Source organism: Vigna umbellata, chromosome 11 (assembly GCF_029865625.1).
Source record: "Vigna umbellata cultivar VRB3 chromosome 11, Vumbellata_1.0, whole genome shotgun sequence".
Classification (NCBI taxonomy): domain Eukaryota; kingdom Viridiplantae; phylum Streptophyta; class Magnoliopsida; order Fabales; family Fabaceae; genus Vigna; species Vigna umbellata.
The window spans coordinates 24,888,865-24,913,268 of record NC_142175.1 but is presented as its reverse complement, the minus strand read 5'-3'; the positions used below and the strand labels follow the sequence as shown (position 1 = coordinate 24,913,268).

The following is a 24,404-nucleotide window of genomic DNA, read 5'->3' as shown; positions in this document are numbered from 1 at the left end:
ATTCGCGACCACGAAGTTTACACTCCGAATTCTCCTTCGCCGCAAGATCTGAAGCTTGAGTCGCTTCCATGGGTGATAACACTAAGAAGCAACTATCATTTTCCAGGAGGTCTTGCCTTATCTAACTACTTCTCGAAATTTTCTCCTTCTACTTCCTTTCTTGATACTTATTTCCCCTAGTCTGCTATAGAATTTCCTATTCCATTCTTAATTTAAATTTTAGGTCATCCACCATTTTCTTATTCAGATTCCAACCATCACTAATACCTGGGTTCATGTTACCAAACTCTCACAGCGTCACCCAGTTTCTTGCCAACACGTCCTTTTCTTCTGACTGTTAACATTACTGATATTCTAAACCCAACTTATTTCTCCAACCTTGTTACAACCATATTTATCCAAAGCTTCTCTTAATCTAGCCTCTGAACTCCTTGCGAAAGTACAACATATGACCTTATGGCTTGATTTCTGGAATTTCTCATCACCCATAACCTTACTCCTAAACTCCAATATCTTCACTTGCCCTCCTAAGCTTAACTTTAAGTCTTCTAACTCCTATCTTCGCAGCAAGAACTTGTCTCAAAGGCTTAAACCAATTCTAATAAAGGTATACAACTCAAGTTGTCCTTGAACATGTATTCCTCTACTACTATCGAGCACATTAGACCACCACGAAAGCAAGAACAAGACATGAATTACTACAGGAAACTCCACTAAAACTCTAACTCCTTCTTAACTCTAACCTTCAGAATTAAGAAAGGAAAACCATCTATGGTAAAAGTCATGAGTGTGCACCCTCATTACTCTTATCAAGACGTTTTCTGTTCTCAAAACATCTAGTTAGATACACACCTTACTATATAGACACGGAGGAAGTGGTAAATCATACCATTTACACTCAATTCTTCACAGAGAAGACATGGCAAACTCACAACACACAGGTCATCCTAAGGATGAACTGCTCTGATACCATTACTGTAACATCCCAAAAATTCACCCAAAATTAAAAATTATTTCAAAACTTAAATATTATAATAATACATAACATCCCGAACATCAACTAAAATCTATACATCAGTTTTAAGCTCAGACGCAACTGCAAAGATAACATTGAATCCTTCTAATTCGATCTTCCATCTCTTCCTCCACTTGCACAGGATCACGTGACAATCCTTCAACTGCTCCCGTATAACATCACACATTATACGATCATCGCATTCACATGCACAAACAAGCAAAGTAAGGGTGAGTTAACCTGAAACACATCATTTATAAAACTTGCATAGTTATTTCAACACAAATATCATATGATAATTAAATCGGACATCCTCAAACCAACGTACCACAATTCCTGTTGGACACTCATCCCATAATACCTAATAATCAATCCAGTACACAATAGACTCTCATCCGGATGATACATTGATGAGCAAATCAATGGAAGGTGCCCCACTTGTGATTTCATTCTTAGTCCCCTCAATATATCCACAATCAACCACAGATCAAGACATCCTACTACAGTGCACTCAACCTCAATACATACCCAGATATCATATCATTACTGAATCAAACGATAAATCAACGAACTTATATTACATCGGATACTGTTTATACGAACATTAAGATTGATCACTTAAGCTCGAAACTAAACATCAACGCTATTATACCGAATACCATTAGGTTGAATACCAAAAGATCAAACGCTGATTAAGATCAAGTGCTTAGACTTCACGTTAAGACAGTGTACTCTACTAGAACAATTACTATTACTTCGAACACTATTCGAACGATTGCTCAAAGATCAAATCTCGCACACCACAGATTAAGTACCCTTCAGACGAACACTTAATTGATCACTTTACTGGATTTAATTCTATCTGAGGGTAACCTCATCGAGACCGGATGTTCCCTACGTACAACCACTAACTATTAATGATCCTTACCTGAGACAATCATCATCCGACCCGAGCATTACCTAAGAATGATCACTTCCTGAATCATGCATCATCACAACTAATCACTATTTATTAATCGATTGTTACCTCAACGACTATCAAGGCTGGTCACTCCCTATAAATGATTACATCCTCAGAGCAACATCACCAATAAAGATCATTCCCTAAGAACCATCGCTACGAGACAGAACACTATAATAAAGAACGCTTGAGTCTGGGTTAAACACCTACAGTACTCTGCTGAACACCTCAGTACTGACCGAACGTAATCAAACTAAACCTCAGGTTACCAAATTAAGATCGGACGCTAGCTACCTCAGATCCACTAACATCAAGATCAACTGTTACCTAATAACACTCGCTACCAGAAAATAAATAACACGAAGACCGAACGTCGTTAGTAAGAACGCTCGTTACTACCTATAGATCCAACAAGTTTTACTTCTCGTCTCTCTCTTGAAGTATTCCAAATCCAACTTTATCTGTACTACCATCTCTCCCGTATCTGTACGACTATCACAGTTAGAAGCCACAGCCACAACATGCAGATGAATAACCAGAATTATCACATTATAAACCCACTACAAATACTATAACAATCCCCATGATAAATCTACTCACATGACTCTGCAGACTAGTCTTTCATAAACTGATGTCGTTTACTTGTAATTCGTCGTCATAACCTGCTCTCAATAACAGGCGACCCGAGCCGTCATCCATCGCGACTTCAGACCTATCTCCCCGACTCCTCAAGGACTAACGAGTAAAAACATCGATACTACGCGTAACGATGCACTATACTCAACACGAGCCGAAGTCAGTGGGCGAGACATTCACCTCCTCGCGCAGAAGAAGGTGACACTCGAATCTCCGTCTCACGCGTGAGACTAGCAAAAATGCTAAAAAGACCGACGAAGTTACAAGTAAATAACATAGTGTATGTACCACCTCCAACTAAATAAACGTGCTCAATCACGAAGTCATACATATTCTCAATAATATGTATAACTAGAATATACGTGCTCAATCACGAAGTCATACATATTCTCAATAATATGTATAACTAGAATATACGTGCTCAATCACGAAGTCATACATATTCTCAATAATATGTATAACTAAACCAATATTGGATCAAGGAAAATAACCAACAATTCTCAATAATTGCTTCAAAATACTCCCACGGATTTATGCATTATTACCGAACGCTATTTCCAACTCTGATGCTGTCTGAACGAACGTTCTGGGATCAATCCTCATCAAAGGCCGAACGCTCCAGCACTCCAAGGACGAACGCTCCCGAACTCCAAGGACGAACGCTCACAGAACTAAGGACGAACGCTCAAAAACCAAGGACGAACGCTCCTAAAACTATGGACGAACGTTCACCAATTCTAGGACGAACGCTCACCAACTCAAGGACGAACGCTCTCAAAGACAAGGACGAACGTCTAAGATCCATACCGAACACTTATAACCGAACGCTCTCTGATATCAAAAAAACCGAACGCTCACTTACACTCCAAAACCGAACGCTCACTTATACTCCAAAACCGAACGCTCACTTATACTCCAAAACCGAACGCTCACTTATACTCCAAAACCGAACGCTCAACTACCGAGCCGAACGCAAAGTCGATCAGCCGAACGCTAAAACCTTGGACGCTATCCTGAATTCATCACTGTTTGGACGAGCGCTTAAAGATCAAAATCCTTAAAGAACGGACGTTCGTTAACCCATAGAATGACCGAACGCTCATTACAACCTACGGACGTTCGTCTTGAGATCAAGGCCGAACGTTCAAGATTACTCCACCAAAATACTAAGTTACGAACGAACGCTCATAAGTTACTGTTTAAATACCTCTTGGACGAGCGTCCCTTATATTATGACGAACGAACTCGGACGTTCGTGCAGGACCGAACGCTCAATCAATTTGGACGAACGTCCAATTTGACCAGAATTGGACGAACGTTCTGAAGTTGGTCGACCACTATCTGGTCGAGCACTGTTGGGACGAACGTCCAATTTTGACTCACCAAAATTGGACGTACGCTCATTCTGCAGAATTCTGCAGAATCACGCAGGTTCCAGAGAAAACCCAGAAACACCCTATCTTCATCCCCTTCTTCCCAAATCCTACCCAGATTTGCAGCAAACACAACTATCTTAAAAATCAAAGAAATAAAACAAACTCCCCTTACCTCTTGAAGACTTCCATGTAAATTTGGGATCTATCTCCTTCCAGACGTGCAGATCAAGATCTCCTTGAAACTTCAGTAGTTCTCCCCTTCCTCTCCCAGATCTTACTGCAACAGCTTCACTCTCACAAGATGTCCAACCCAAATCCTCCTCTCTGCACTTCTGAAGTTGGTGCTGCTTCCCTTGGGTGCTCTTTGAACGGCTGGAAATGGAAGGAAGGGTGTCCTTCCTCTGGCTGCTCTCCCACATGGCTCTCTTCTATGCTTTTGATTCACAGCCACACGGCCCATGGCCATTCATTTCGGCAGCAAGCAATGTTTTGGAATTTAATTGGAACATTCTTTTTGGAGTATGCAAACCGTGCTTGATGGAATGAGGGGGCCACCAATTGGTTGAAAGCTCACGTGGAGGACTCCTAAATGCAAAAGTTGAATTTGTTGAAGTGTAAATAGCACACGGCCCTACACTTTTGCATGTCCATTATTGCTAGAATAAAAATGGGAGCCACCACTTATATAATATAAGGTGACTATTTTGTTGGAAGAAAGCATTATGGCCCACTTTATCACTCATTTCAAAACTGGTTTAGAAGAAACACACACCACTCACGACTTTATTCCCCATGTCCAAGAAATTAATTGAAGAAAGTGCACATGGGACATCTGAAGGAAGAGGACGTTGCTTCTTTTATTCCAAAGAACACGCATGAATTGTTTTGGAGCTGGAACGGTGCACTTCTTATCACAGGTTGATTTCCTTTTTTCAAATGCTGCACCAAATTACTTGAGAATGAAGTTGACTCACGGATCTAGCAAGCTTGAGACCTGCAAAAATGAAGAGAACACACAGTCTGATTTGGTTTCACGGACAGCAGTAGCAGCATGCAAGAGGTGTCACTGCCTGGCTGGATGGACAGCGGCAACAGCACCAGTAGCACTTGGAGGAAACGGTCCAACACCTTAAAGACGTAGTTGGTCCAGCAAAAAGCCACCTTCACGGTCCAAGGTGCTGGAATCTTAGAGAGAAGTGAGAGAATTTTGGAATGAAGTTTTAGAGAGAGAAAGAATGTGTTTGGAAAATGAATGTCGGCCCTCCCTTTGCTAAGCTTCCAGTAAGTAATAATGCACCTCCAATAATGAAAAAGGTGGGTGACCACCATGTCCCCACCAGTCCTTAAAATACGGGTCTTACACCACTCGCTTGTCATCGCTCTACTCGCTTAGCCCTCTTTTTCTCTTCCCCCTATCGTTCGGTCATCGTGCTCCCCCCTTTCAACCGTTCGGCCACTGTCCTCTACCGTACGGAACCCTTCTTTCTCTCTCCTATATCTTCTTCTCTCGTAAACTCGCCAGCCCCTAACATTGCCCACCTCCTGAAGATCAACCTTGCCCTCAAGGTTGAAGTCCGGATATTGATCTCGGATGGTTATGGCATCTTCCCATGTTGCCCCGTCCGGCCCTCCCTCTTGCCATTCGATCAACAATTCCTGTCATTCGTCCTCTCCTTGTTGCACCTGCCTTTGATCCAGAACTCTGATCAGCTAGGGAGACGGTCCCTCCATCTCTAAGTCTATGGGTAACTCTTTTTCCACCCTGTTCTCCCCCACGGCCTTCTTTAATTGCGACACATGGAACATTGGATGTATCCGCGCGGCTTCGGGTAGTTGCAACTTAAATGCCACTTCTCCTATCTGCTGTATGACCAGGAAAGGTCCAAAATACCGAGCGGCTAGTTTAGAATGCAGTATGGACGGCATCGATGTCTGTCGGTGGGGTCTGATCTTTAGATACACCCAATCTCCTACCTCCACATTGGATGGTCTCCTTGCCTTGTCGACCTGCCTCACCATTAATTCTTGAGCCCTGGCTAGATGGAGTTTTAGCTGGCTGAGTGCCTCATCCCTCGTCTGTAACTCCTGGCCGACGGCTTCCACTAAGGTTTCCCCGGAACGAACCTGTGCAGGGAGGGAGGAGACCTCCCATATACTGTTTCAAATGGGGTGCATCTCGCCGACTCTTGATAGCTAGTATTATACCAATATTCCGCCCAAGGTAGTACTATGCTCCATTCCTTTGGTTGTTCTGAGCAGAAGCATCTCAGATAACCCTCTAATACCCTATTCACGACCTCAGTCTGTCCATCGGATTCAGGATGATAGGCGGTGCTTATCTTCAGTTGAGTTCCTTGTAATTTAAACAACTCCTTCCAAAAATTACTCAGGAACAGTGGATCCCGGTCACTCACGATAGATATTGGCACCCCATGCAACCGGACAATCTCTTTTACAAACACTTCAGCTACGGTCCGAGCGGAATAGGGATGTTTCAGTGGTATGAAGTGTCCGTATTTGCTGAGGCGGTCTACCACTACCAGCACAGCATCATACCCGTGGGACTTGGGCAACTTAACGATAAAATCCATGCTTATCTCCTCCCAAATGGCGTTGGGTATGGGTAAAGGTTGCAACAACCCTTGCGGAGAGGATGACAGATATTTATGTTGTTGACATACCAGGCAGCTTGCGACAAAGTCAGTTACGGCTTTCTTCATTCCTACCCAATAAAGAGATTGCGCCACCTTGCGATAAGTCCGATATACCCCTGAGTGTCCTCCTGTTTGCGTGGTATGAAACTCGGCTATCAATTTGGGTACCCAGGCCGATCGGCCAGACAGCACAAGCCTCCCCTTATAGTGTAACCTCTCGTGTTCCAGAGTGAACGAGGGATGTGAGTTGGGATCTTTTCTCAAATCTTCTATCACCTTCTTTAACTCTTCATCTGCCTCAACTTCTTCCAGAATCTCCCTGAAGTCTTGCCAGTAAGGTCGGGCCACAACCCTCAATTCCTTTTCTTCCTGCGGATCATCCTCTTCCTTCCGTGATAGGGCGTCTGCTACCTTGTTGGTGACACCTGATTTGTACACAATTTCAAAGTCATAACCCAGGAGCTTCGCAATCCAATTCTGCTGATTCTGAGTGGTGATACGCTGCTCCAAAAGGTACTTCAGGCTCCTTTGATCGGTGTGAACCACAAACCGTTGTCCCAAGAGGTAGGGCCTCCAGTGTTGTATGGCTAAAACCAATGCCATTAATTCCTTCTCATATATCGATTTACTCAGTGACCCCTCGGATAACGCTTTACTAAAGAAAGCTATGGGTTTCTTTATTTGCATGAGTATCGCTCCTATCCCTCTTCCCGATGCATCACACTCAATGTGGAAAGGCTGGTCAAAATTAGGTAGAACCAGCACCGGTGCAGTAGTGATGGCCTTCTTTAACCTTGACATAGCTTCCTCGGCTTGCTCCGTCCATGCAAACTCCCCCTTTTTAAGAAGGTCGGTCAAGGGTTTGGCAATCTTCCCATAATCCTTCACAAACCTCCTATAGTATCCTGTCAAACCCAGAAATCCCCTCAAGGCCTTCACTGTCTTAGGTTTTTCCCAGTCTATCACGACCCTTACTTTTTTTTCGTCCATTTCTACACCCCTCGCGGATATCCGATGACCCAAATATCCTATTTGAGTTTTGCCGAACTCACATTTCTTTCGGTTGGCCACCCACCTATTGGTCACGAGTTCCCTTAGCACCGTCCCCACATGCTCTAAGTGCTCCTCCCAGGATCGGCTATACACCAATATATCATCAAAGAACACCAGTACGAATTTCCGCAAATAAGGCTGCAGCAGGCTGTTCATTGCACTCTGGAATGTGGCTGGCGCGTTGGTGAGGCCGAATGGCATAACCATGAATTCGTAGTGACCCTGGTGCGTCCGGAAGGCCGTTTTCTCTATGTCTCCATCTCCCATTCGGATCTGGTGGTAGCCTGACTTCAAATCCACCTTCGAGAAATATTTGGCCCCTCTCAGTTCGTCTAACAATTCCTCTATCAGTGGGATAGGGAATTTATCGGGTACCGTGGCTTGGTTAAGGGCCCTATAATCCACACAAAATCTCCAGCTGCCATCCTTCTTCTTCACTAATATTACCGGACTCGAATATGGACTGTTGCTCGACCTTATGACGCCCGTTTTTAGCATTTCGGCCACCTGTTTCTCAATCTCCCCCTTCATCACATGGGGGTAACGGTACGGCCTTACATTCACGGGATTCGTACCCTCTTTTAATGGAATTTGATGAACCATGCCCCTATCTGGCGGGAGTCCGCTCGGTTCGTGAAATACGCTCGCGTGCTGATCCAAAATTCGAGTCATGTCATGCGTCTGCTTCTTTGTCATCTCCGGACCGAACGGTCCTTCTCTCCGACCGTACGGTTTTCTTTCCTCGTCCTTTTCTGTCTCCCCAAGCTCCCACACTAGCAACCAGACCTCTACTTCTTTCATTTTGAACAATGCTTCGGGTTCCACCACTCTCCGAGTTAAAGTAGGATCTCCTTTAATGGTCATGTTCCTCCCTACTTGACCGAACACCATGGTTAGCGTGCCCCAGTTTAATGTTACTTCTCCCAGCTTAGCCAGCCATTCTACCCCCAGTATCACGTCAACTCCGCCCAGTTCAAATAGGTGGAACCGTTCGGTGATCACCGCTTCTCCCATGCGAATCATTACTTCTTCACAACAACCCCTCGTCTCCTTTCTCTGCCCATCTCCCAAACTCACCCTATAGGGTGGTGTATCTACTACGGGTAGTGCCAGTTCCTCTACCAATTCTTTCCTTATGAAGTTGTGGCTGGCGCCACTGTCAATCAAAATCAGTACCTGTTTCGTTCCTATCTGTCCATGCAATTTCATCGTTCTGGGCTGGGTGAGCCCTCCTGTCGAGAATGCCGATAGCTCCATTTGGTCGAGTTCGGTCTCAGCTTCTTCTTCCCCGCTTGATTTCTCGTCTTCGGCCAATATCAGCATCTGAAGACTCCTTTCCGGACAACGATGGCCTGGACCGAACGGTCCCCCACACCTGAAACACCTCCCTTCTTCCCTTCGTTTGACATATTCAGCGTACGGTAAATCCCGCACGTTCCTTTCTTGGTTGTTTGAGAACGTTCGTTCTCCTTCTCGCCTCGGGATCCCTTCCTTTCCTCCTGTCTGCCCCCTCTCTGCGATTCCCGTTCGATTCTGATTATGCCGACTGGCGTTCGTCCTCATTACTGAACCGCTCGGTTTTCCCCACGTCTGGCTCTTGCTTATGATTCCTCCTCCAGCCTTTACGCCCCCTTGGAACTCTTCCACGTCCTTTGCTAGTCTCGTTACGTCCATCAATTCCCTCGGGTCAAGCAATCGGAGTTGATTACGGATCCCCTCCTGCAATCCTGCCATGAAGTATCCCATCAGCTGTGCGTCAGGTATTTTTTCTGCTTGGCCGACCAACACTTCGAATTCTTGGATGTATTCTTCCACGGTCCCTGATTGTTTACAGGCCGCCAGTCTCTCGAAGATCGTTCCCCGGCTTCTGCCTCCGAAACGGTTCACCAACGACTCCTTTAATCCGGCCCACGAGCGGTTCCTGGCCTTCTCCCTCCAAAACCTGAACCAGTGTCCCGCGATTCCCTCCATGCTGATGTAGGCTAGGTGCAGCTTTTCTTCCTCCGGCACTCCTTGCAGTTCAAAGAATTTGTCCGCTCTATAGATCCAATTCAAAGGATCGCTGCCTTCGAAGAAGGGTAAGTCTACCCTTCTCCTCCAATACGGTTGCTCCTCTCGGGTACCCCCATCTAGCCCGCTACCTTCTCTCTCGTCCTCCTCATTCCTTCTCCCGTTGACAGAACCCTGACTTCCATCAGGATTTCCCTCATGTCGTCGACCTCGCTCTCCTATCACCTTCACCAGTTCCTGGACTGCTGCCTCCAGTCCTCCCATGGAGATTTCTATGACCACCAATCTTCCTTAAATGACATTCACTCTTCCCTCCATGATGATTTTCCCTCGTCTCTATTAGGATCCGGCAGTTTCCTCCCTTGACGATCCGGCAGGTCAGACCAATTGTTACGTACCTGAGTACGTGAACTTGCCACTCACAACCTTTCACACTCCCACAGGCAATAAACAATGGTATTTGACTGAATAAAACTCTTTATTAAATTGAAAATATTGGTATCACAATAAACATCCAATAACTGGGAGCAGGGTCTCCGTCAGTTACCTGAGAGCCTAACCTCTCTGACAACACTCCTTTGTCAAAAGCTACCTCAACCCTAGGTTCCTCCTTTATTAATACTAATTACTCCTTCCCAAAAAGGTAAAGAATAATAGTAATTATGCCTATTTATTATAATTATCTGGTAAGAATATTTCTATCCTTATTTACTATATTTACTTCTATAATATCCTGAAGTACGTCCTTTGAGTTTCCCGCCTATCCTACTGCTGTCAGATAGAATGCTCGTTGTTGCTTCCACTCGCTCGTCATCGCTCTACTCGCTTAGCCCTCTTTTTCTCTTTCTCTATCGTTCGGTCATCGTGCTCCCCCCTTTCAATCGTTCGGTCACTGTCCTCTACCGTACGGAACCCTTCTTTCTCTCTCCTATATCTTCTTCTCTCGTAAACTCGCCAGCCCCTAACATACACTTTAGAAGTGACTGCTACGTGATACTATAAATATGGCAATGAAATGCTTTATGTGCGATGCCATCAGAGTGAGAGACAGGGCAGCTCAATCCATGAACAAGAATGGACTGTCCTTGAAAAAGTAAACTGGAAGATGCTGGTTGTATCAAAATATTTTTGAAAGACAAAAAATGAGAGTGATAGGTTTTAGAAAACCTTTGGTCAGAGAAACAAAAGTCTTAGTTTCTATGATGCTACAAGTTAATAAAAGTCAACTCTATGATTTATTGTTATTACCAATAAATTTGCCGGTTTAAATCATTGATCAGTGCTATAAGGTCCCCTATTCTGAATATATTACAAAAAACCATCATGCTTCTCAGAAACCATTGACTACACTGAATCAATGGTACATCATTTCAATCAAATTCTCAAATCTTAACTGCTAAAACAAAAGAAGATCTTCTCAAACAAGACCTTACCAAAAGTATGCCAAATGCAAATCAGAAAAAAAAAGTACACTCCACAGCTACATAAAATAAACGGCAGATGTATACTATTTTAAAGAAAGACAAACATGTATTTTTGTTTGTCACCCCCTCTCATCCTTCAATGAAAAGGGCTGCTCAAAATATTTCACATACCTGATTCAATATGGGTATGACTGGTCCAGGAAGTAAGGCTGCAGAGGGTAATCAACATTCATTTCAGAAACATTGAAAACAAACACGAAGGGTATGTTTGGCAGAAAATTAAGAGCAGAGTTAAAATGGAAAGATGTTGATTTTAATTCATTGTAGCTTGGCAGAAGGTGGAAACTCATTTTCAAAGTACTCATCACAAAAAAATTGTAACCTCCGCTTTTGTTCTTTCCTCTAGAAAGATTTCAAACGTCCCAGTCACTTTTTTCATTTCACACTCCTCTATTACTGACTATTAACACTATAAAACCTAACATATTATTTATTTAGTCAAAAGCTCAGACAACTCCAATGGGATGTGCGACCATGGTACTCCCTCTGTTCCACAATGGCTGCACTTTAAGGCATTGCACATCTATTAAGAGCAACAATAGCTACATCACCTTTTTAAACAATTTTACTGAAATAGCTTCGCTCTATCCAATAAATATATTATTTTTAATAAGAAATAGAAACCAATTAATTTGAAGAAAAGAATTAATACTTCATTGAAATGTGAGAACATAAGTTAATTTATAACTTTTTTTTTTAATGTGGCTAAAATTGCAGTCATTCTACACGCACACCCTCAACATTATAAAAAAAATGGGTCTTATAAATAGGAGTGCGGTGAGGACACTGAACACACAATAGACACCATTAAAAGCTTTTAATCAATTAAAAAACCACTAGAAGGAGTTTAATTTCATTCACACTGTGACATTATAAAAATATTTACATTGCATCTACAGTCAAGTATAGAAAATTTGTTGAGCTTTATAGTAACTATTATAAGATCATCTCTGCTTGATTGAAAGTATAAAAATCTTAGTGGCATGGAAATAAAACACGGTTAAAGACTAAAACACAAGCAAAGTCAGTACCTCCAGCAGACATTCCAGCAACCAATCCCAAAGCTTCCAGAAGTCCAATGGCGACAAAACGCAATTTCGGAATTGCCATCATCTCATCGGTTACTATTCTAGCCCGGTACCGAATATACAAGATGGAGAAATATATAACAACATACCTACGTTACACAAAAACTACAACTGTTCAACGCACTAAGAAATCCCCAAAAAGACAGATTCTCCTAGAGTTAAAACAGCAAACAAATGCATTTACAAGCAGCGACAAAGAGGTTTACCCAAAAGTTATGAACTGGACGAGAAAAAAAGGGTATTCTTTCATGGGAACAAGGGCCAATTTGTAAAGCACGCGATTGGCTACCGCTGATGTAACGGTGACAGTGGAGCTCAATAAGACGAGGTTGGTGCCACTTCCCGATGAACTTGCGTTTGAAGCACGAATTCTGAGTGCGGTTGGGTGGTGGTGGACATGGTTGCGAGTGAATCGAGCGTTGCCGGAAAAGTGTAACGGTAGCTTCGAAGACAGTGACATCTGAGGGCAACATCATCGAGACCGGACGTTCCCTACGAACGACCACTAACTATTAACGATCCTTACCTGAGACAAGCATCATCCAAACCGAGCACTACCTATGAATGATCACTACCTGAAACATGCATCATCACGACCGATCACTACTTATTAATCGATCGCTACCTCAGAACAAATATCAAGGCCGATCACTCCCCATAAACGATTGCTACCTCAGAGCAACATCACCAGTAAAGATCATTCCTTATAAACGATCGCTATGAGACAGAACACTATAAGGACGAACGTTTTGAGTCTTGGTTGAACGCCTAGAGCACTTTGCCGAACACCTAAATTACTGGCCGAACGTATTCAAACTAAACCTCAGGGTACCAAATTAAGACCGAACACTAGCTACTTGAGAACAACTATCATCGAGAGGAAAGGCTACCTAATGACGCTCGCTACCTGATAACAATTAACATCAAGACCGAACGCCACTAAGATGAACGCTCGCTACTACCTATGGACGCTCTCTACCTGAGGAAACCTGAGAACATTTATCATCAAAATCGAAAGTTACTTATGGGCGCTCGCTACCTGAGAACAAATAATATGAAGACAGAACGATTAAGATTCAAACCTAAGAATATCATATGAAGGCCGAACGCTACAATCACTAATTCACCAAACCGAACGCTACACATTGCTTCATGAGAATACTTAATTAAGGACGAACACCTAAAATTACTAATTCACTGTATACAGTTTGGACGAACGTCTAATATATTACTAACTTTACTTAAGGACGAACGCGAACGCTCGTTACCTTAGAACACCAAAACCGAACGCTCGTACTATTTTGGCCGACCACTAATTGGTCGAGCAAATTGGACGAACGTCCAATTTTGACTCACCAAAATTGGACGTACGCGCGTTCTGCAGAATTGCACCAGATTCCAGAAAACCCCATTTTTCATCCCCTTCATTCCAGATTTGCATCAAAAACAGATTATCTCAAAAATCAAAGAAATAAATCCAACTCCCCTTGCCTCTTGAAGACTCCCTTTGTAAGGTTTGGAATCTATCTCCCCCAAGACGTGCAGTTCAAGATCTCCTTGCAACTTTAGCAGATCTCCACTTCACCTCTCCCAGATCTTGCATCAAGGACTCCACTCTCACAAGATGCCCAACCCAAATCCTCCTCTCCGCATTTTTTAACGTCAGTATTGCTTCCCTTGAGTGCTCTTTGGACGGTTGAAAACGGAAGAAAGGGTTCCTTTCCTGTGGCTGCTCTCCCTGGTGCCAAAAAATGAGACCCTCTCCTTTTCTCTCCTTCCAGTAATAATTGCACTTCCAATAATACAAGAAGTAGGTGACTGCCCTGTCCCCACCACTTAAAATATGCGGTCCTTACATGTGGTAGGGTGGAACCTAATGGCAATGGCTTTGCAAAGCAGTAGAGGCCACCACGAGTGCATAACCCGCCATAGCTCGGTAATCATTCTAGTCCGGACGAGTCGGTCTATAAAGCAACGGGTCGGGGTATAAAGTAACAAGTCTTGTGATGTCAGTTTACCATGTTTTGATGACTTTTGCACGTCGTGTGAGATTGTATAACATGCTTTTTATATCTAGCTCACCCTTGCTTGTTTGTATTGCTTGTGTATGTTTCTTTGGTGATGATCATCCACTTGGATGGGAGCAGATGGCGAAGAGGATACTTTGGGAGCAGCTCTTGATGGAGATGGCAGTGTTGCAGCTTAGATTTGCTAGTTTTATTCCATGATTTCATGTTATTTGGAAGAACTTTTAAGTATTTAAAGTTTTAAATTTTCCGTATTTTCTAGGGAGAAATTCTAATACTCTAGTTGTCAATTTCGCACTATTCTAAGGATGACTGTAATCCTTAAATACTCTTGACTGTTTTCCTATATTATGCATGATGACGTCTTTATTATATATGCATGACGTATATAATTGGGATGCCACACATCTTACAAAAACAATAATGCACCAAATAAAAATAATAGTTGGATTTTCATTTCATTGGGCACTTACTCAGCATGATGCGATGTGTCTTAATATATTTCTTTTCTTTTTATCCTTATTATATGTTTTATGTTTATGTAAAATCTAAATCCTTTGTTCTGTCAAATAAAAGTAGTTGTGTCAAAACTATTTTTAAGAAAACTTATCAAAACAATTGGTTTGCTAACATACATAAGCTCTCTTTTTTCAGTTAGTTGATATATTTTAGCAGAGTGTACTGAATTTTAGTAGACAATATATTATGGTATCTAAGTTTCAAGGTCAATGATATTTGAATAATTTTCATCAATTATTTGTTATTAAAGTGGAAAACAGATTAACGAAAAACAAATAGCGGTGTCACGAGTTGTGTGTGGGTGTGAGAAATGACGGAGATGAGAAATAAACAAATTGGATTAGTGAGAAATGTGAGTGTTTCTAATTTTTTCGATTGGAACTACTAGAAATGATGGAGAAAATGTTAGAGTGAGAGAGGTGAAAGAGAAAGGGTTGAGAGAAATGAAGATTGAGAAGAATAAGAGATAAAATAAAGGTGAATAAAGGTTTGGAAGTTTCTTGTCTTTTTAGTTTTAAAAATGAAAATTATTCAAATACCCTTAACCTTAAAACTTAAAATCCATAATATATGAGGTTATTTTTGTCTACTAAAATTCCGTACACTCTGCTAAAATGTATCAACTGAAAAAAAAACTACAACGTTATATATATATATATATATATATATATATATATATATATATATATATATATATATATATATTTTGTTATGACCCGACTATAACAAAAAAAATTATTATTAAAATAAAATTCATTTTTTAACTGCCCTAGATGCATCCTCGTTCAATTTACTCTTAATTTATTCCATGTTTGGAATTTGAAAATAAATTCTATAAGTTGTTGGGTTATGCTTTAAATCATTTGGACGGATGTATTTCGTTTTCTTAAATATATTTATTTAATAAGTACAATAGTAATATTTTATCACATAATATACAATGTTAAATATTTTTTTAAGTTAAATTTTATATTTCTTTTATTTTTATAATTTAAAAATAAATAATGTTAATATCTTTTATGTTAAAATTGGAAATGACTTGGTGTTAATCTATATATTTAGAGTTTTTATTATTTTTATTTTATTTAGACAAAAGACTCAACAAAATTTCTAATAGAATAAGAGGAGTAGAATAGAAAAAAAAAAAGTCTTTGATTTAAAAAAAAAATACTCCTTATATATCTTTTAAAAAAATAACATTCTTTTTGTGTAATAAGCCAATTGGAAACCTTATTGATCCGTTGTTTACCGGGTAAACGATTAGCCTTTTGACAACGTGTTTTCACATTGACATTTTCTTACTAATCGATAGATGTTGGAAAAACTTTTTTACTCCCGACCAGATCTTCCTCTATTTATATATAAAAAAAATAGGAGTGTTCACAATTAAACATGTTAAAAAAATATCGGATGATAAACGACTTTTATTTAGTGAATCGATGCAAAACTATACCTTGGGAATCCTATTGTCCCAAGTCACCAAGGTCGGCCACAACTTGGACGAACATGTTTGCAATCGGATAATATAAGTCCTCAAACAAAACACGAATTTATTCGCGGCGTTGGTTAGCTGATTATGCGTAACTGCTTATCTGTAACCGCATGCTATGATATCGCGCTCTGTATGTCGACTATCCTGTGCGTCGACATGAATAGGCGACTTGTCGTGCGTTGTGCGAACGTTATGTCGCGACATCACTATTTGGTTGTCGAGGACCAAGTGGTTGACGACAATACGCGATCGCACACTATTACGATCTTTAAGAAGGCCTCGTATTGGTTTAACTGTCACCAGGTCGCCCGAGTTACCGGTCGACCATTGGAGGATTAGGTATCCTATATCTGTTTATATTCTTTCTCTACCATTACCATATCTTCCCGAGGGAACAAGCTTGAGCCCATTTTTTTTGCTTGGCTGTGGAATTCTTCTGTGTGGTCTCTTACTGTACAACACATCTCGACCTGTGAGGAACAGCTCTGAAGTGGACTGAAACCGTCCCAGTTCTGAGGATGAACTATCGGCTGGGCACCCTGCCCAAAAGAATATCAGCAGCCTCCAGGTACTACTGTTCACGGTGAAATATATTTTCTCCAACATGCTCGAATTATACATACTCACTATCCTTGCGATTATTCTTTTGAGCCGAAAATTTGTTCGGTTTCCACTTTTGAGTGTCACTTAGTTGCTTTATGATGGCTGACTTCCTCGTTCTTCCACTGGATTATTGTAACTTAAGATTATGCATATATCTCTCATCACTTGTTCTGGTATATTTTCATGTACATTAATACATAACAGAAAAATGCATTTGACAGAAATGCAAGGTGCGAACATTTTTAAGTGATCTTTTTTAAATTCGCTTTTTAACACAATATTTAGAGTTGAGGCATGTTTATATAAATTTCAATACAAGCTCCTTCTTGGAGACAAATATAAAAGGAAAATTGGAATTAGATTTTTTTACAAATTAAATTAGCTTATGTGGTAAGCTAAGTTATAAATTTTATAACTTTTTCCATATATTGTATCTAATTCTTTTACTTGTAACTTGTGTATAAGTTAATCTTAGTTGAAGAGAAATTAAATTTATTTATTTATTTCCTATTTTTCCATTAAGAAATGTGTAGAAAAACTTGTCCGAGCAGGTATTTCAATGAAAAGCCACCCGTTAATAATTATATATGACTTCCAAGCTAAAGTTTTGTTAGCTGCCATGTTATACAATGCAATACTTTAGGTCCAGATAGAATATGATAGGATAATAATCACCTTATCCAATTTATTGTCTTGTTATTTATCTTGCATGGTAGGTTGTCATTTCATGTATAATCTTAACTATCAGTATTACCATGATTCCTCTGTCACTATATCATGACCGCAAGCAATAACCATCAAATCTATCAACATTACTACACTCACTCTCACCCTTTTTTTCTCATTGTCACCATAATTATTCTTATCCTCATCATTATCCTTAGGATTATCATCACTATTCTCATTATTATTAGTATTATCTCATTATTATATTAGTTTCTCATGAGGAGAATTTTCAATTGAGTCCGATTTATTATGTGATCAAATTTTCTATATGTTTTTAAATTGAATGTTATTTAAGTTTTGGTTAATTAGATAATGTAGTTGTTATATTGTTTCACTATTTTGGTTCTTTATATTTATCATTATAACCACCATTATTATTGCCTCCAATCTTGCAACATATTTGTGTTTTAAGTATATATACATCAAATATTAAATGTTTATCAAAATCTTATTATATGGTGTTATCTTCTCATGACTATCAAACTAACTCTTATATTTGATTATCATCTAGCACAATACGAGAAACTATTGGGTCATGTACAAAAGAACCAACCAATGGCCTAGACCCGTGAAATAACAAATTAAAAATATATTCAGTTTAATATCTATGCATTTTTCCACTCGGACATAAAGGTAAAACCAAAAAAGACGTGCATCACATAATTGGATGTGCAATGGTAATAATAAACCAAAAAACACTATTTCATCGCTTCCAAAATCTCCAATCCACGTTCCCCATTGGGCACCAGCTAATTAGGATGGCAATAAAGTACAAAAATAAACCTACAAAATAAATCTACAAACATGAAGGAATTCCCCAATACCCAACACTAGCTTTTACATTTCCTTTGCATTCAACCTAATATTACTTCCTCCAACAGCATGCGGTGGTCAGTCTCCCATAACCCATTAGGTCAAAATCCTAAATCTCCTCCTTCAGTGTTTCCTCTGCAAAGAAGCCAAAATTGTTAGTTCTCTGTAACAGTACAATGCAATCACGTCGGTTGATAATGCATACACTAAAAAGTCCTTTTTCAAATTAAAAGCCAAGCATAAGGGAAGGGAAAGTGTGTATCTGTTGATGGATAAAACTCAAATTTTCAAATACGTACAAAATTTGTGTTGGTGGTGAGCAAATTCCCTCAAGGGGCATTTTTAACTTTATTTCGTATTGTGCGGGTAAACAACTGTGTTCAGCACACAGCTCAGAACTATCAGTAAACAACTGTACATATAGTAAAACTCTCCATGACCAAAAATTGGTTCGAAAATTACAAAACTAGTCGACAAATAACCAACTCTACACGCTTACTCCAGAGGAATAAGACATTAGTTTATTTAAATAATTTTTTATTACACACAGTGGATATTAGAGCAATCATCAAATAATTTGGTTGGTCATATGCAATGCAGATGCAACAATACATAAACCACATCCACATAATTCGACTTAAACAAAATTTCGTATATGAAGTTCAAAAAAGTAGTCTACAATTTTCACATAATTTCAAAGAATAAAATGTCATACCTTTCGCTTGTGTACTCGGCTCTTTCTGCTGCTTCCTTTACCAGATCCCATTACTTGCTCTTCAGTTCTATCTTCAAAGGGTAATGTTTTGATTTCATCATAGAAACTTTCTGTTAGACCTTGCAACCTGAAATAGAAAAAGCACAAAAGCTAAGAGAGAAAAAATGTATTTAAACAAAAATACTATCACACATTTAATTCGTTTTACTTGTTAGGAATGGAGAAACAAAAGGAAAACATTCCAAACACTTCCCATACCCATTTCTTGATTTCTTCAAGTATTTTTCTCGCTTCCTCTCCTGTTTCGTAAGAGGAACACGAGTGAACATCTCCTCCTCTTGCTGAGCGCGTTTCTCCATCTTGGAGACAAATCTATCAACTTCTTTGCTAGCTCCCTCAAAATCCCTCACCTGAGTAGAGTAGTGAGCAGCCAAAACAAACCATTACGTAAAATCATTAAATGCAAGTTCGGATAATAGTTCAAAAAATATTCTTAGGAGTTAAAAGTACTTTCGAGAAGGATGCTCTCTTTGTACATTTGAGTCTGAAAATATTTTGAAAGGAGTTTAACTGAAACCCAAGCATACTATAAGTCATAATGATTCAGCACTAAAAATAACTTTACCTCTTCAGGTCTTTCCTCCATATCATTCATCAATGTCCTGATATAATCACTCTGCTTAGCTTGTTTCAGAATTTCTTTTTCTCTTCGCAAGGCATTTCTTTCATGCTTAGAAGGTTTTTCTAGATCCATAGAAGTAGGGGCAAACTTTACAGGTTGATATGTATCATGTCCATCCTACATCATATAATAAAAGTTAGATAGACCAGAAAAATACCCTTTTCAAGATATTACCACCCTGCGTACACCAAATTTTACACCATTTATAATATCACATATACACTGACTGACCTGCAAGGTTAAGTCTACTTTGCTAACTAGCATGTCAGGATTGGGACGATACTTTGATGCATCCTCACTCTTATTGGACGCATCTGGCTCCGTACTTTGAATATCACTTTTGGCTGCATTTTCACCAGCCTGCACTAGTTTCTGGATTTGGTATTGTTGTTTTCTGTCAATTGGCCGAATCTGCAATGGAAACCAGGAAGTCAAATGTTTAACACATAATACAATGTAAATATACACATGGAAGCCCTTGAAGATCAACACACAGAAGGATAAAACTATACCTTTTCCAAAAACAATCTTATCTCTACAACACTTCGAACAACAGGGTGATCTTCTATTGATAACCCTTTAGCCTTCCGCAATAAATAATAAACAAGGGATTGACAATAATTCAAAAGCAGCAAATTCTTAGCCTCAAGGTAGCTAAATCCATCTGCTGTAGGATACTGACCTTCTTTCATCTGGTATAAGAAACATCGAGAGACACAATAATAACAATAATCATATCACTCATTGATATCAGGGTATATTTAGCTATAACAGAAAACTTATAGAATCCCCAAAAAGGCCCAAATTGCGAAACTTCATGTCCAAACAACACAAAAACTTCTTTTAAATCTTAATATTATATGAATTTGAAATGACGTTAACGGAGTCCTTAAAAAAAATTACTTGAATTGAAAAAAGGGCCACTCACTTTGGCAGTTAAAGATTGAACTTTAAGCCTCACAGTATCAAGCCCTTCCTTCATCTCTTTCAACAACGCCGCAAGTTTAGGCGATTCTCTGCGAAAAACGACACGATTTTTAAAAGATAAATGCTCCAATTTATTACTTGCGTATCAGAAAATTTGAAGCAAACACAAATTGATGTACGTTCAAGGAAGAGGAACAATTCAAAAAAACCTACTCTTCCTTGATAACGTCCTCATCTAAATGCTTCGCACTGTTTTCCATGACTTGAGATGATTTTCTATAATCTTCAATCCTGAACCTTCTTTTTGTAGGAATGTGAGTGATTGAAATTTGATAGAAACAGAAATTAAATTATTGATGAAGAAAGGTTAAGGGGAAAAATGAACAGAGAGGGAGGGAGAAAGATTCAACGACCAAAGACAGAGAGAAGGTGACGGCTTCTTGGCGGTGGATGGTATTGAGAGTGAGATACTGTGGCGGAGGAAGGGATTTGCGAAACTGAGAACGGGACAAGATGGGTGCCCAAAGAAACCTTTTTTTCTTAAAAGAACAATATTTTACTATTTGCACCCTTACTATATTTAATAATGCTTTCGCTTTACTTTATTTTTTCAAATAAATTATAAAATATATAGCTTACGAAAATATATTTGGTTTAATAAATCAGTTCAAATAGTCCATGAATAGAATAAATCAAGTTTAAAAAAACAGTAACTTAAGTTGAAGTGAATCAATTCCTATCAAATCTCTTTAAAAGTGATAATTATAATTTTTTAAATTGCAAAATTAATATTATTTTATCAACAGAATATACATACCAATGCTTATATCTCAACTTGCATTGTGTACAAAGTGAAATTAAATTTATTTATCTAAGATGACAATGAATGGGGTTGGATTGTGTCACGCCCCATTAATCTTTCTGCTGACTCACCTCTCTACTTTCATAAATGCACCTTGCCACGCTTACACCTCCATTGACACGCCCACCCCTTCATTTAAAACGCACTCACGTTCACGATGCATGCATGCTGACAAGTGTCATTTTGGAACGTTCTAAAAACGTTAATGGAATCCAAGTGGCAGCAGACGATTGGACGATCGTCCTGCGTGGGGAAAGAAATGATTTTCTGGAAAACTCTTTCCTTTCTCTGTGCATTTCATCTTCTTCCTCAAATTTCTGATCTCCTAAATTCTCCATTCTCTCTCTAAAACCTTTCTTTCTTCTCTCTTTGGTAACTCACCATCCCTTGCTCCGTTCACGTTTCAGCACCGTGAGAAGCATCCCTGTACCGTGAGCTTCCCATCAAACCGATCGGTTTTGGATTCGGAAACGGGTAAGTTTCACGTCCTCAACTACTCTTGACTTTCCACATGCAAGCTTCATTTTGAATCTGCATGCACCGTCTCTGAACCAATATTTGTTTCCTGTAATTTTAGTTGGAAGAGTTTTGGGGTTTTGAACGTTAAGGGTAGAAGAGTATATTGGAATCTTGTGTTCTTTTGAAGAACGAAAGCACGCTGCTTAATCCGGGTAAGGGAAGCTTGTTAGAATTTAATTCACATGATCTCTGTACTGCATGCGCGTTACGTAATGTTTGAAAGTATGATTTATGATATTTGACTTTGGAGTTTAGGATTATGATTCTGAGATGATATATGAAAATGTTGCATGTATGTACTGGGAATTATATGCTGAGTGTATGAATGGTCTGTGACGTTGTACGTGGATGATTTTGATATTTGAATGTTAGTATATGATGTTGATTAAAAGCATGAGAAGTATGGAAAAATACTATGTTAAGATTGATTTAATGCATGAAAGTTTATACTGGAAAATGAGTTACTGTAAAAGAAGAATTATATGAAAAGTGCATGAATTTGAACGTTCGTATTGATACGGTCATTGACCGTTCGGTATTATCAGTAAATTCTTGTATTAGTCGGACCCTTTCATTTGGAAAGGACTCCCTTTGAGAACGAACGCCCTCTAATATATTTTTACGTTGTGCTTTCGGCCAGACGTAAACATCACGAGTGTTGTGTGAGAATTGAGAATTTTGATAATATCCCCGTGAACTTTTAGTCAAATTATTGAAACATAAACTTTAAATATCTCATCTTATATAAATCCCAATTTCTATGATTTTGAATTCAGCCAAGAGTCTCGATCTAAAAACGTACGTCCTAAGTGGCGTTCGGTCTTAGACCGAACGTTCGTTCAAAAAGGCAAACGATTAGTAGCGCTCTTTCTTTTGTCGAGCGTTCGTCTTTGGTGGCGTTCGACCTTATGTCGAACGTCCGTTCTTGATAGCGTTCGTTCTTATGTCGAGCGTTCGCCTGTGGTAGCGTTCGACCTTATGTCGTTTGTCCGTTCGTGATAGCGCTCGTTCTTTTGTCGAGCGTTTGTATTTGATAGTGTTCGACCCTTGTCGAGCGTACATCCTTAATAGCGTTCGTCTTCTGTCGAGCGTTGGTCTTTAAATAGCGTTCGTTCTGATCTTAAATAGCGTTCGTCCAAACAGTGAAATAACGTTCGTCTTTTTATGGAAGTGTAATTAAGAATGAAAATGTGATGTTGAGGGAAGTATAAATTGTGCGAACCATATATGATATGATATTATGATTTTGGAATTTGAACGAGCGTTCCAGGGTGGAACGACTCTTGACTGGATATTGATATTTGTAGTATGAACGTGGTAAGCTTAGATGGTGATCCATCCTGATATTCCGTGAGTGCTCGTTCTCAAGTAGAGAGGAGTAGGTCATGCGTGGGAATGGCAGGAGGTCTAGACCATAACTGTAACTTGGCAAAAAAGACTAACCTCAGGTGGATACTGATGAGCATTCCAGTTACCCCACCTGAGTGCATGGACGCCTTAGCTACACAGGTTTCATACAGTCCGGACAGTCGGTCTAGTATCAGGGATTTGGTTGAATTAATGTATGATTTGAATGTATGTGTTATGAATAAATTGATATGTTTGATATGTATGAACTGTATGTTTGACTTGAATTAAATTCAATAAGCTTACCCTTGCAATTCCTTTGTGTTGTCTTGTCTATGTATATCCGTCTTGTCAAATGCAATGATCATCCGTGTGGATGTGAGCAGAGGGAGATATGTCTTTGGAGCAAACACTTGAAGGAGAACTCATTGCTGAAGAAAACTTAGTGGACGTCGAGGTGAAGGCCGAACAGTAAAAGCGTTCGGTTTTAGTTAGTGTAAATAGGATGTCGAGCGGCTGTGAGCGAGCGCTCTTTTATCGTTTGTTGTAGTTTGACGTTCGGTATTTATTTTGTAAACCGTTCGTCCTTATTTTTGTAAACGCTCGTTAATTTTTATATAACAGGCCGTTCGGCCATTTGTTTAATCTGTTCCTTTACGTTTAAAACTGTTTTGGATTATTAATACGTGTAATTATTCTAAGTATATAGTTGATGACTGTATAATTTTGGGATGTTACAGATTGCATAGGAACCATAACTATACACTGTTCGATTTATAATAAAAACTTTCATTTGATGTTAATCGGAAATTTATTTAAAAATATTTATGAGTTTTAAAACTCACGTGTGTATATATATATATATATATATATAGCGTAGTATTCAGTTTCGTAG

At 39.5% G+C, this 24,404-nt stretch overlaps 3 protein-coding genes and 1 long non-coding RNA gene across 4 annotated transcripts; 1 reads left to right on the top strand and 3 right to left on the bottom strand.

The window, feature by feature from the left end:
• Nucleotides 1–992: 992 nt before the first annotated feature.
• On the bottom strand, nt 993–5,110 carry LOC148191293 (uncharacterized). Its single transcript, XM_088101989.1, has 2 exons — nt 4,161–5,110; nt 993–1,178 (listed from the first exon to the last, which is right to left on the bottom strand). The coding sequence occupies exons 1-2, from the start codon at nt 4,405–4,407 to the stop codon at nt 1,087–1,089; spliced, it is 339 nt and encodes a 112-aa protein (XP_087958115.1). The 5' UTR covers nt 4,408–5,110; the 3' UTR covers nt 993–1,086.
• Nucleotides 5,111–11,126: 6,016 nt separating this feature from the next.
• On the bottom strand, nt 11,127–14,031 carry LOC148191292 (protein CLT2, chloroplastic-like). Its single transcript, XM_088101987.1, has 3 exons — nt 12,484–14,031; nt 12,221–12,366; nt 11,127–11,338 (listed from the first exon to the last, which is right to left on the bottom strand). Exons 1-3 carry the CDS (start codon nt 12,735–12,737, stop codon nt 11,283–11,285), a joined length of 456 nt encoding a protein of 151 aa, XP_087958113.1. The 5' UTR covers nt 12,738–14,031; the 3' UTR covers nt 11,127–11,282.
• A 4,268-nt stretch (nt 14,032–18,299) lies between these two features.
• On the bottom strand, nt 18,300–21,265 carry LOC148191291 (uncharacterized). Its single transcript, XM_088101788.1, has 8 exons — nt 20,995–21,265; nt 20,783–20,870; nt 20,367–20,546; nt 20,086–20,265; nt 19,798–19,971; nt 19,431–19,582; nt 19,173–19,299; nt 18,300–18,592 (listed from the first exon to the last, which is right to left on the bottom strand). The coding sequence occupies exons 1-8, from the start codon at nt 21,039–21,041 to the stop codon at nt 18,581–18,583; spliced, it is 960 nt and encodes a 319-aa protein (XP_087957914.1). The 5' UTR covers nt 21,042–21,265; the 3' UTR covers nt 18,300–18,580.
• A 990-nt stretch (nt 21,266–22,255) lies between these two features.
• LOC148191290 (uncharacterized) lies at nt 22,256–24,154 on the top strand. The gene is made up of 2 exons (XR_015783120.1): nt 22,256–22,314; nt 23,896–24,154. It is a non-coding gene; the product is annotated as an uncharacterized LOC148191290 (long non-coding RNA).
• Nucleotides 24,155–24,404: the final 250 nt, after the last annotated feature.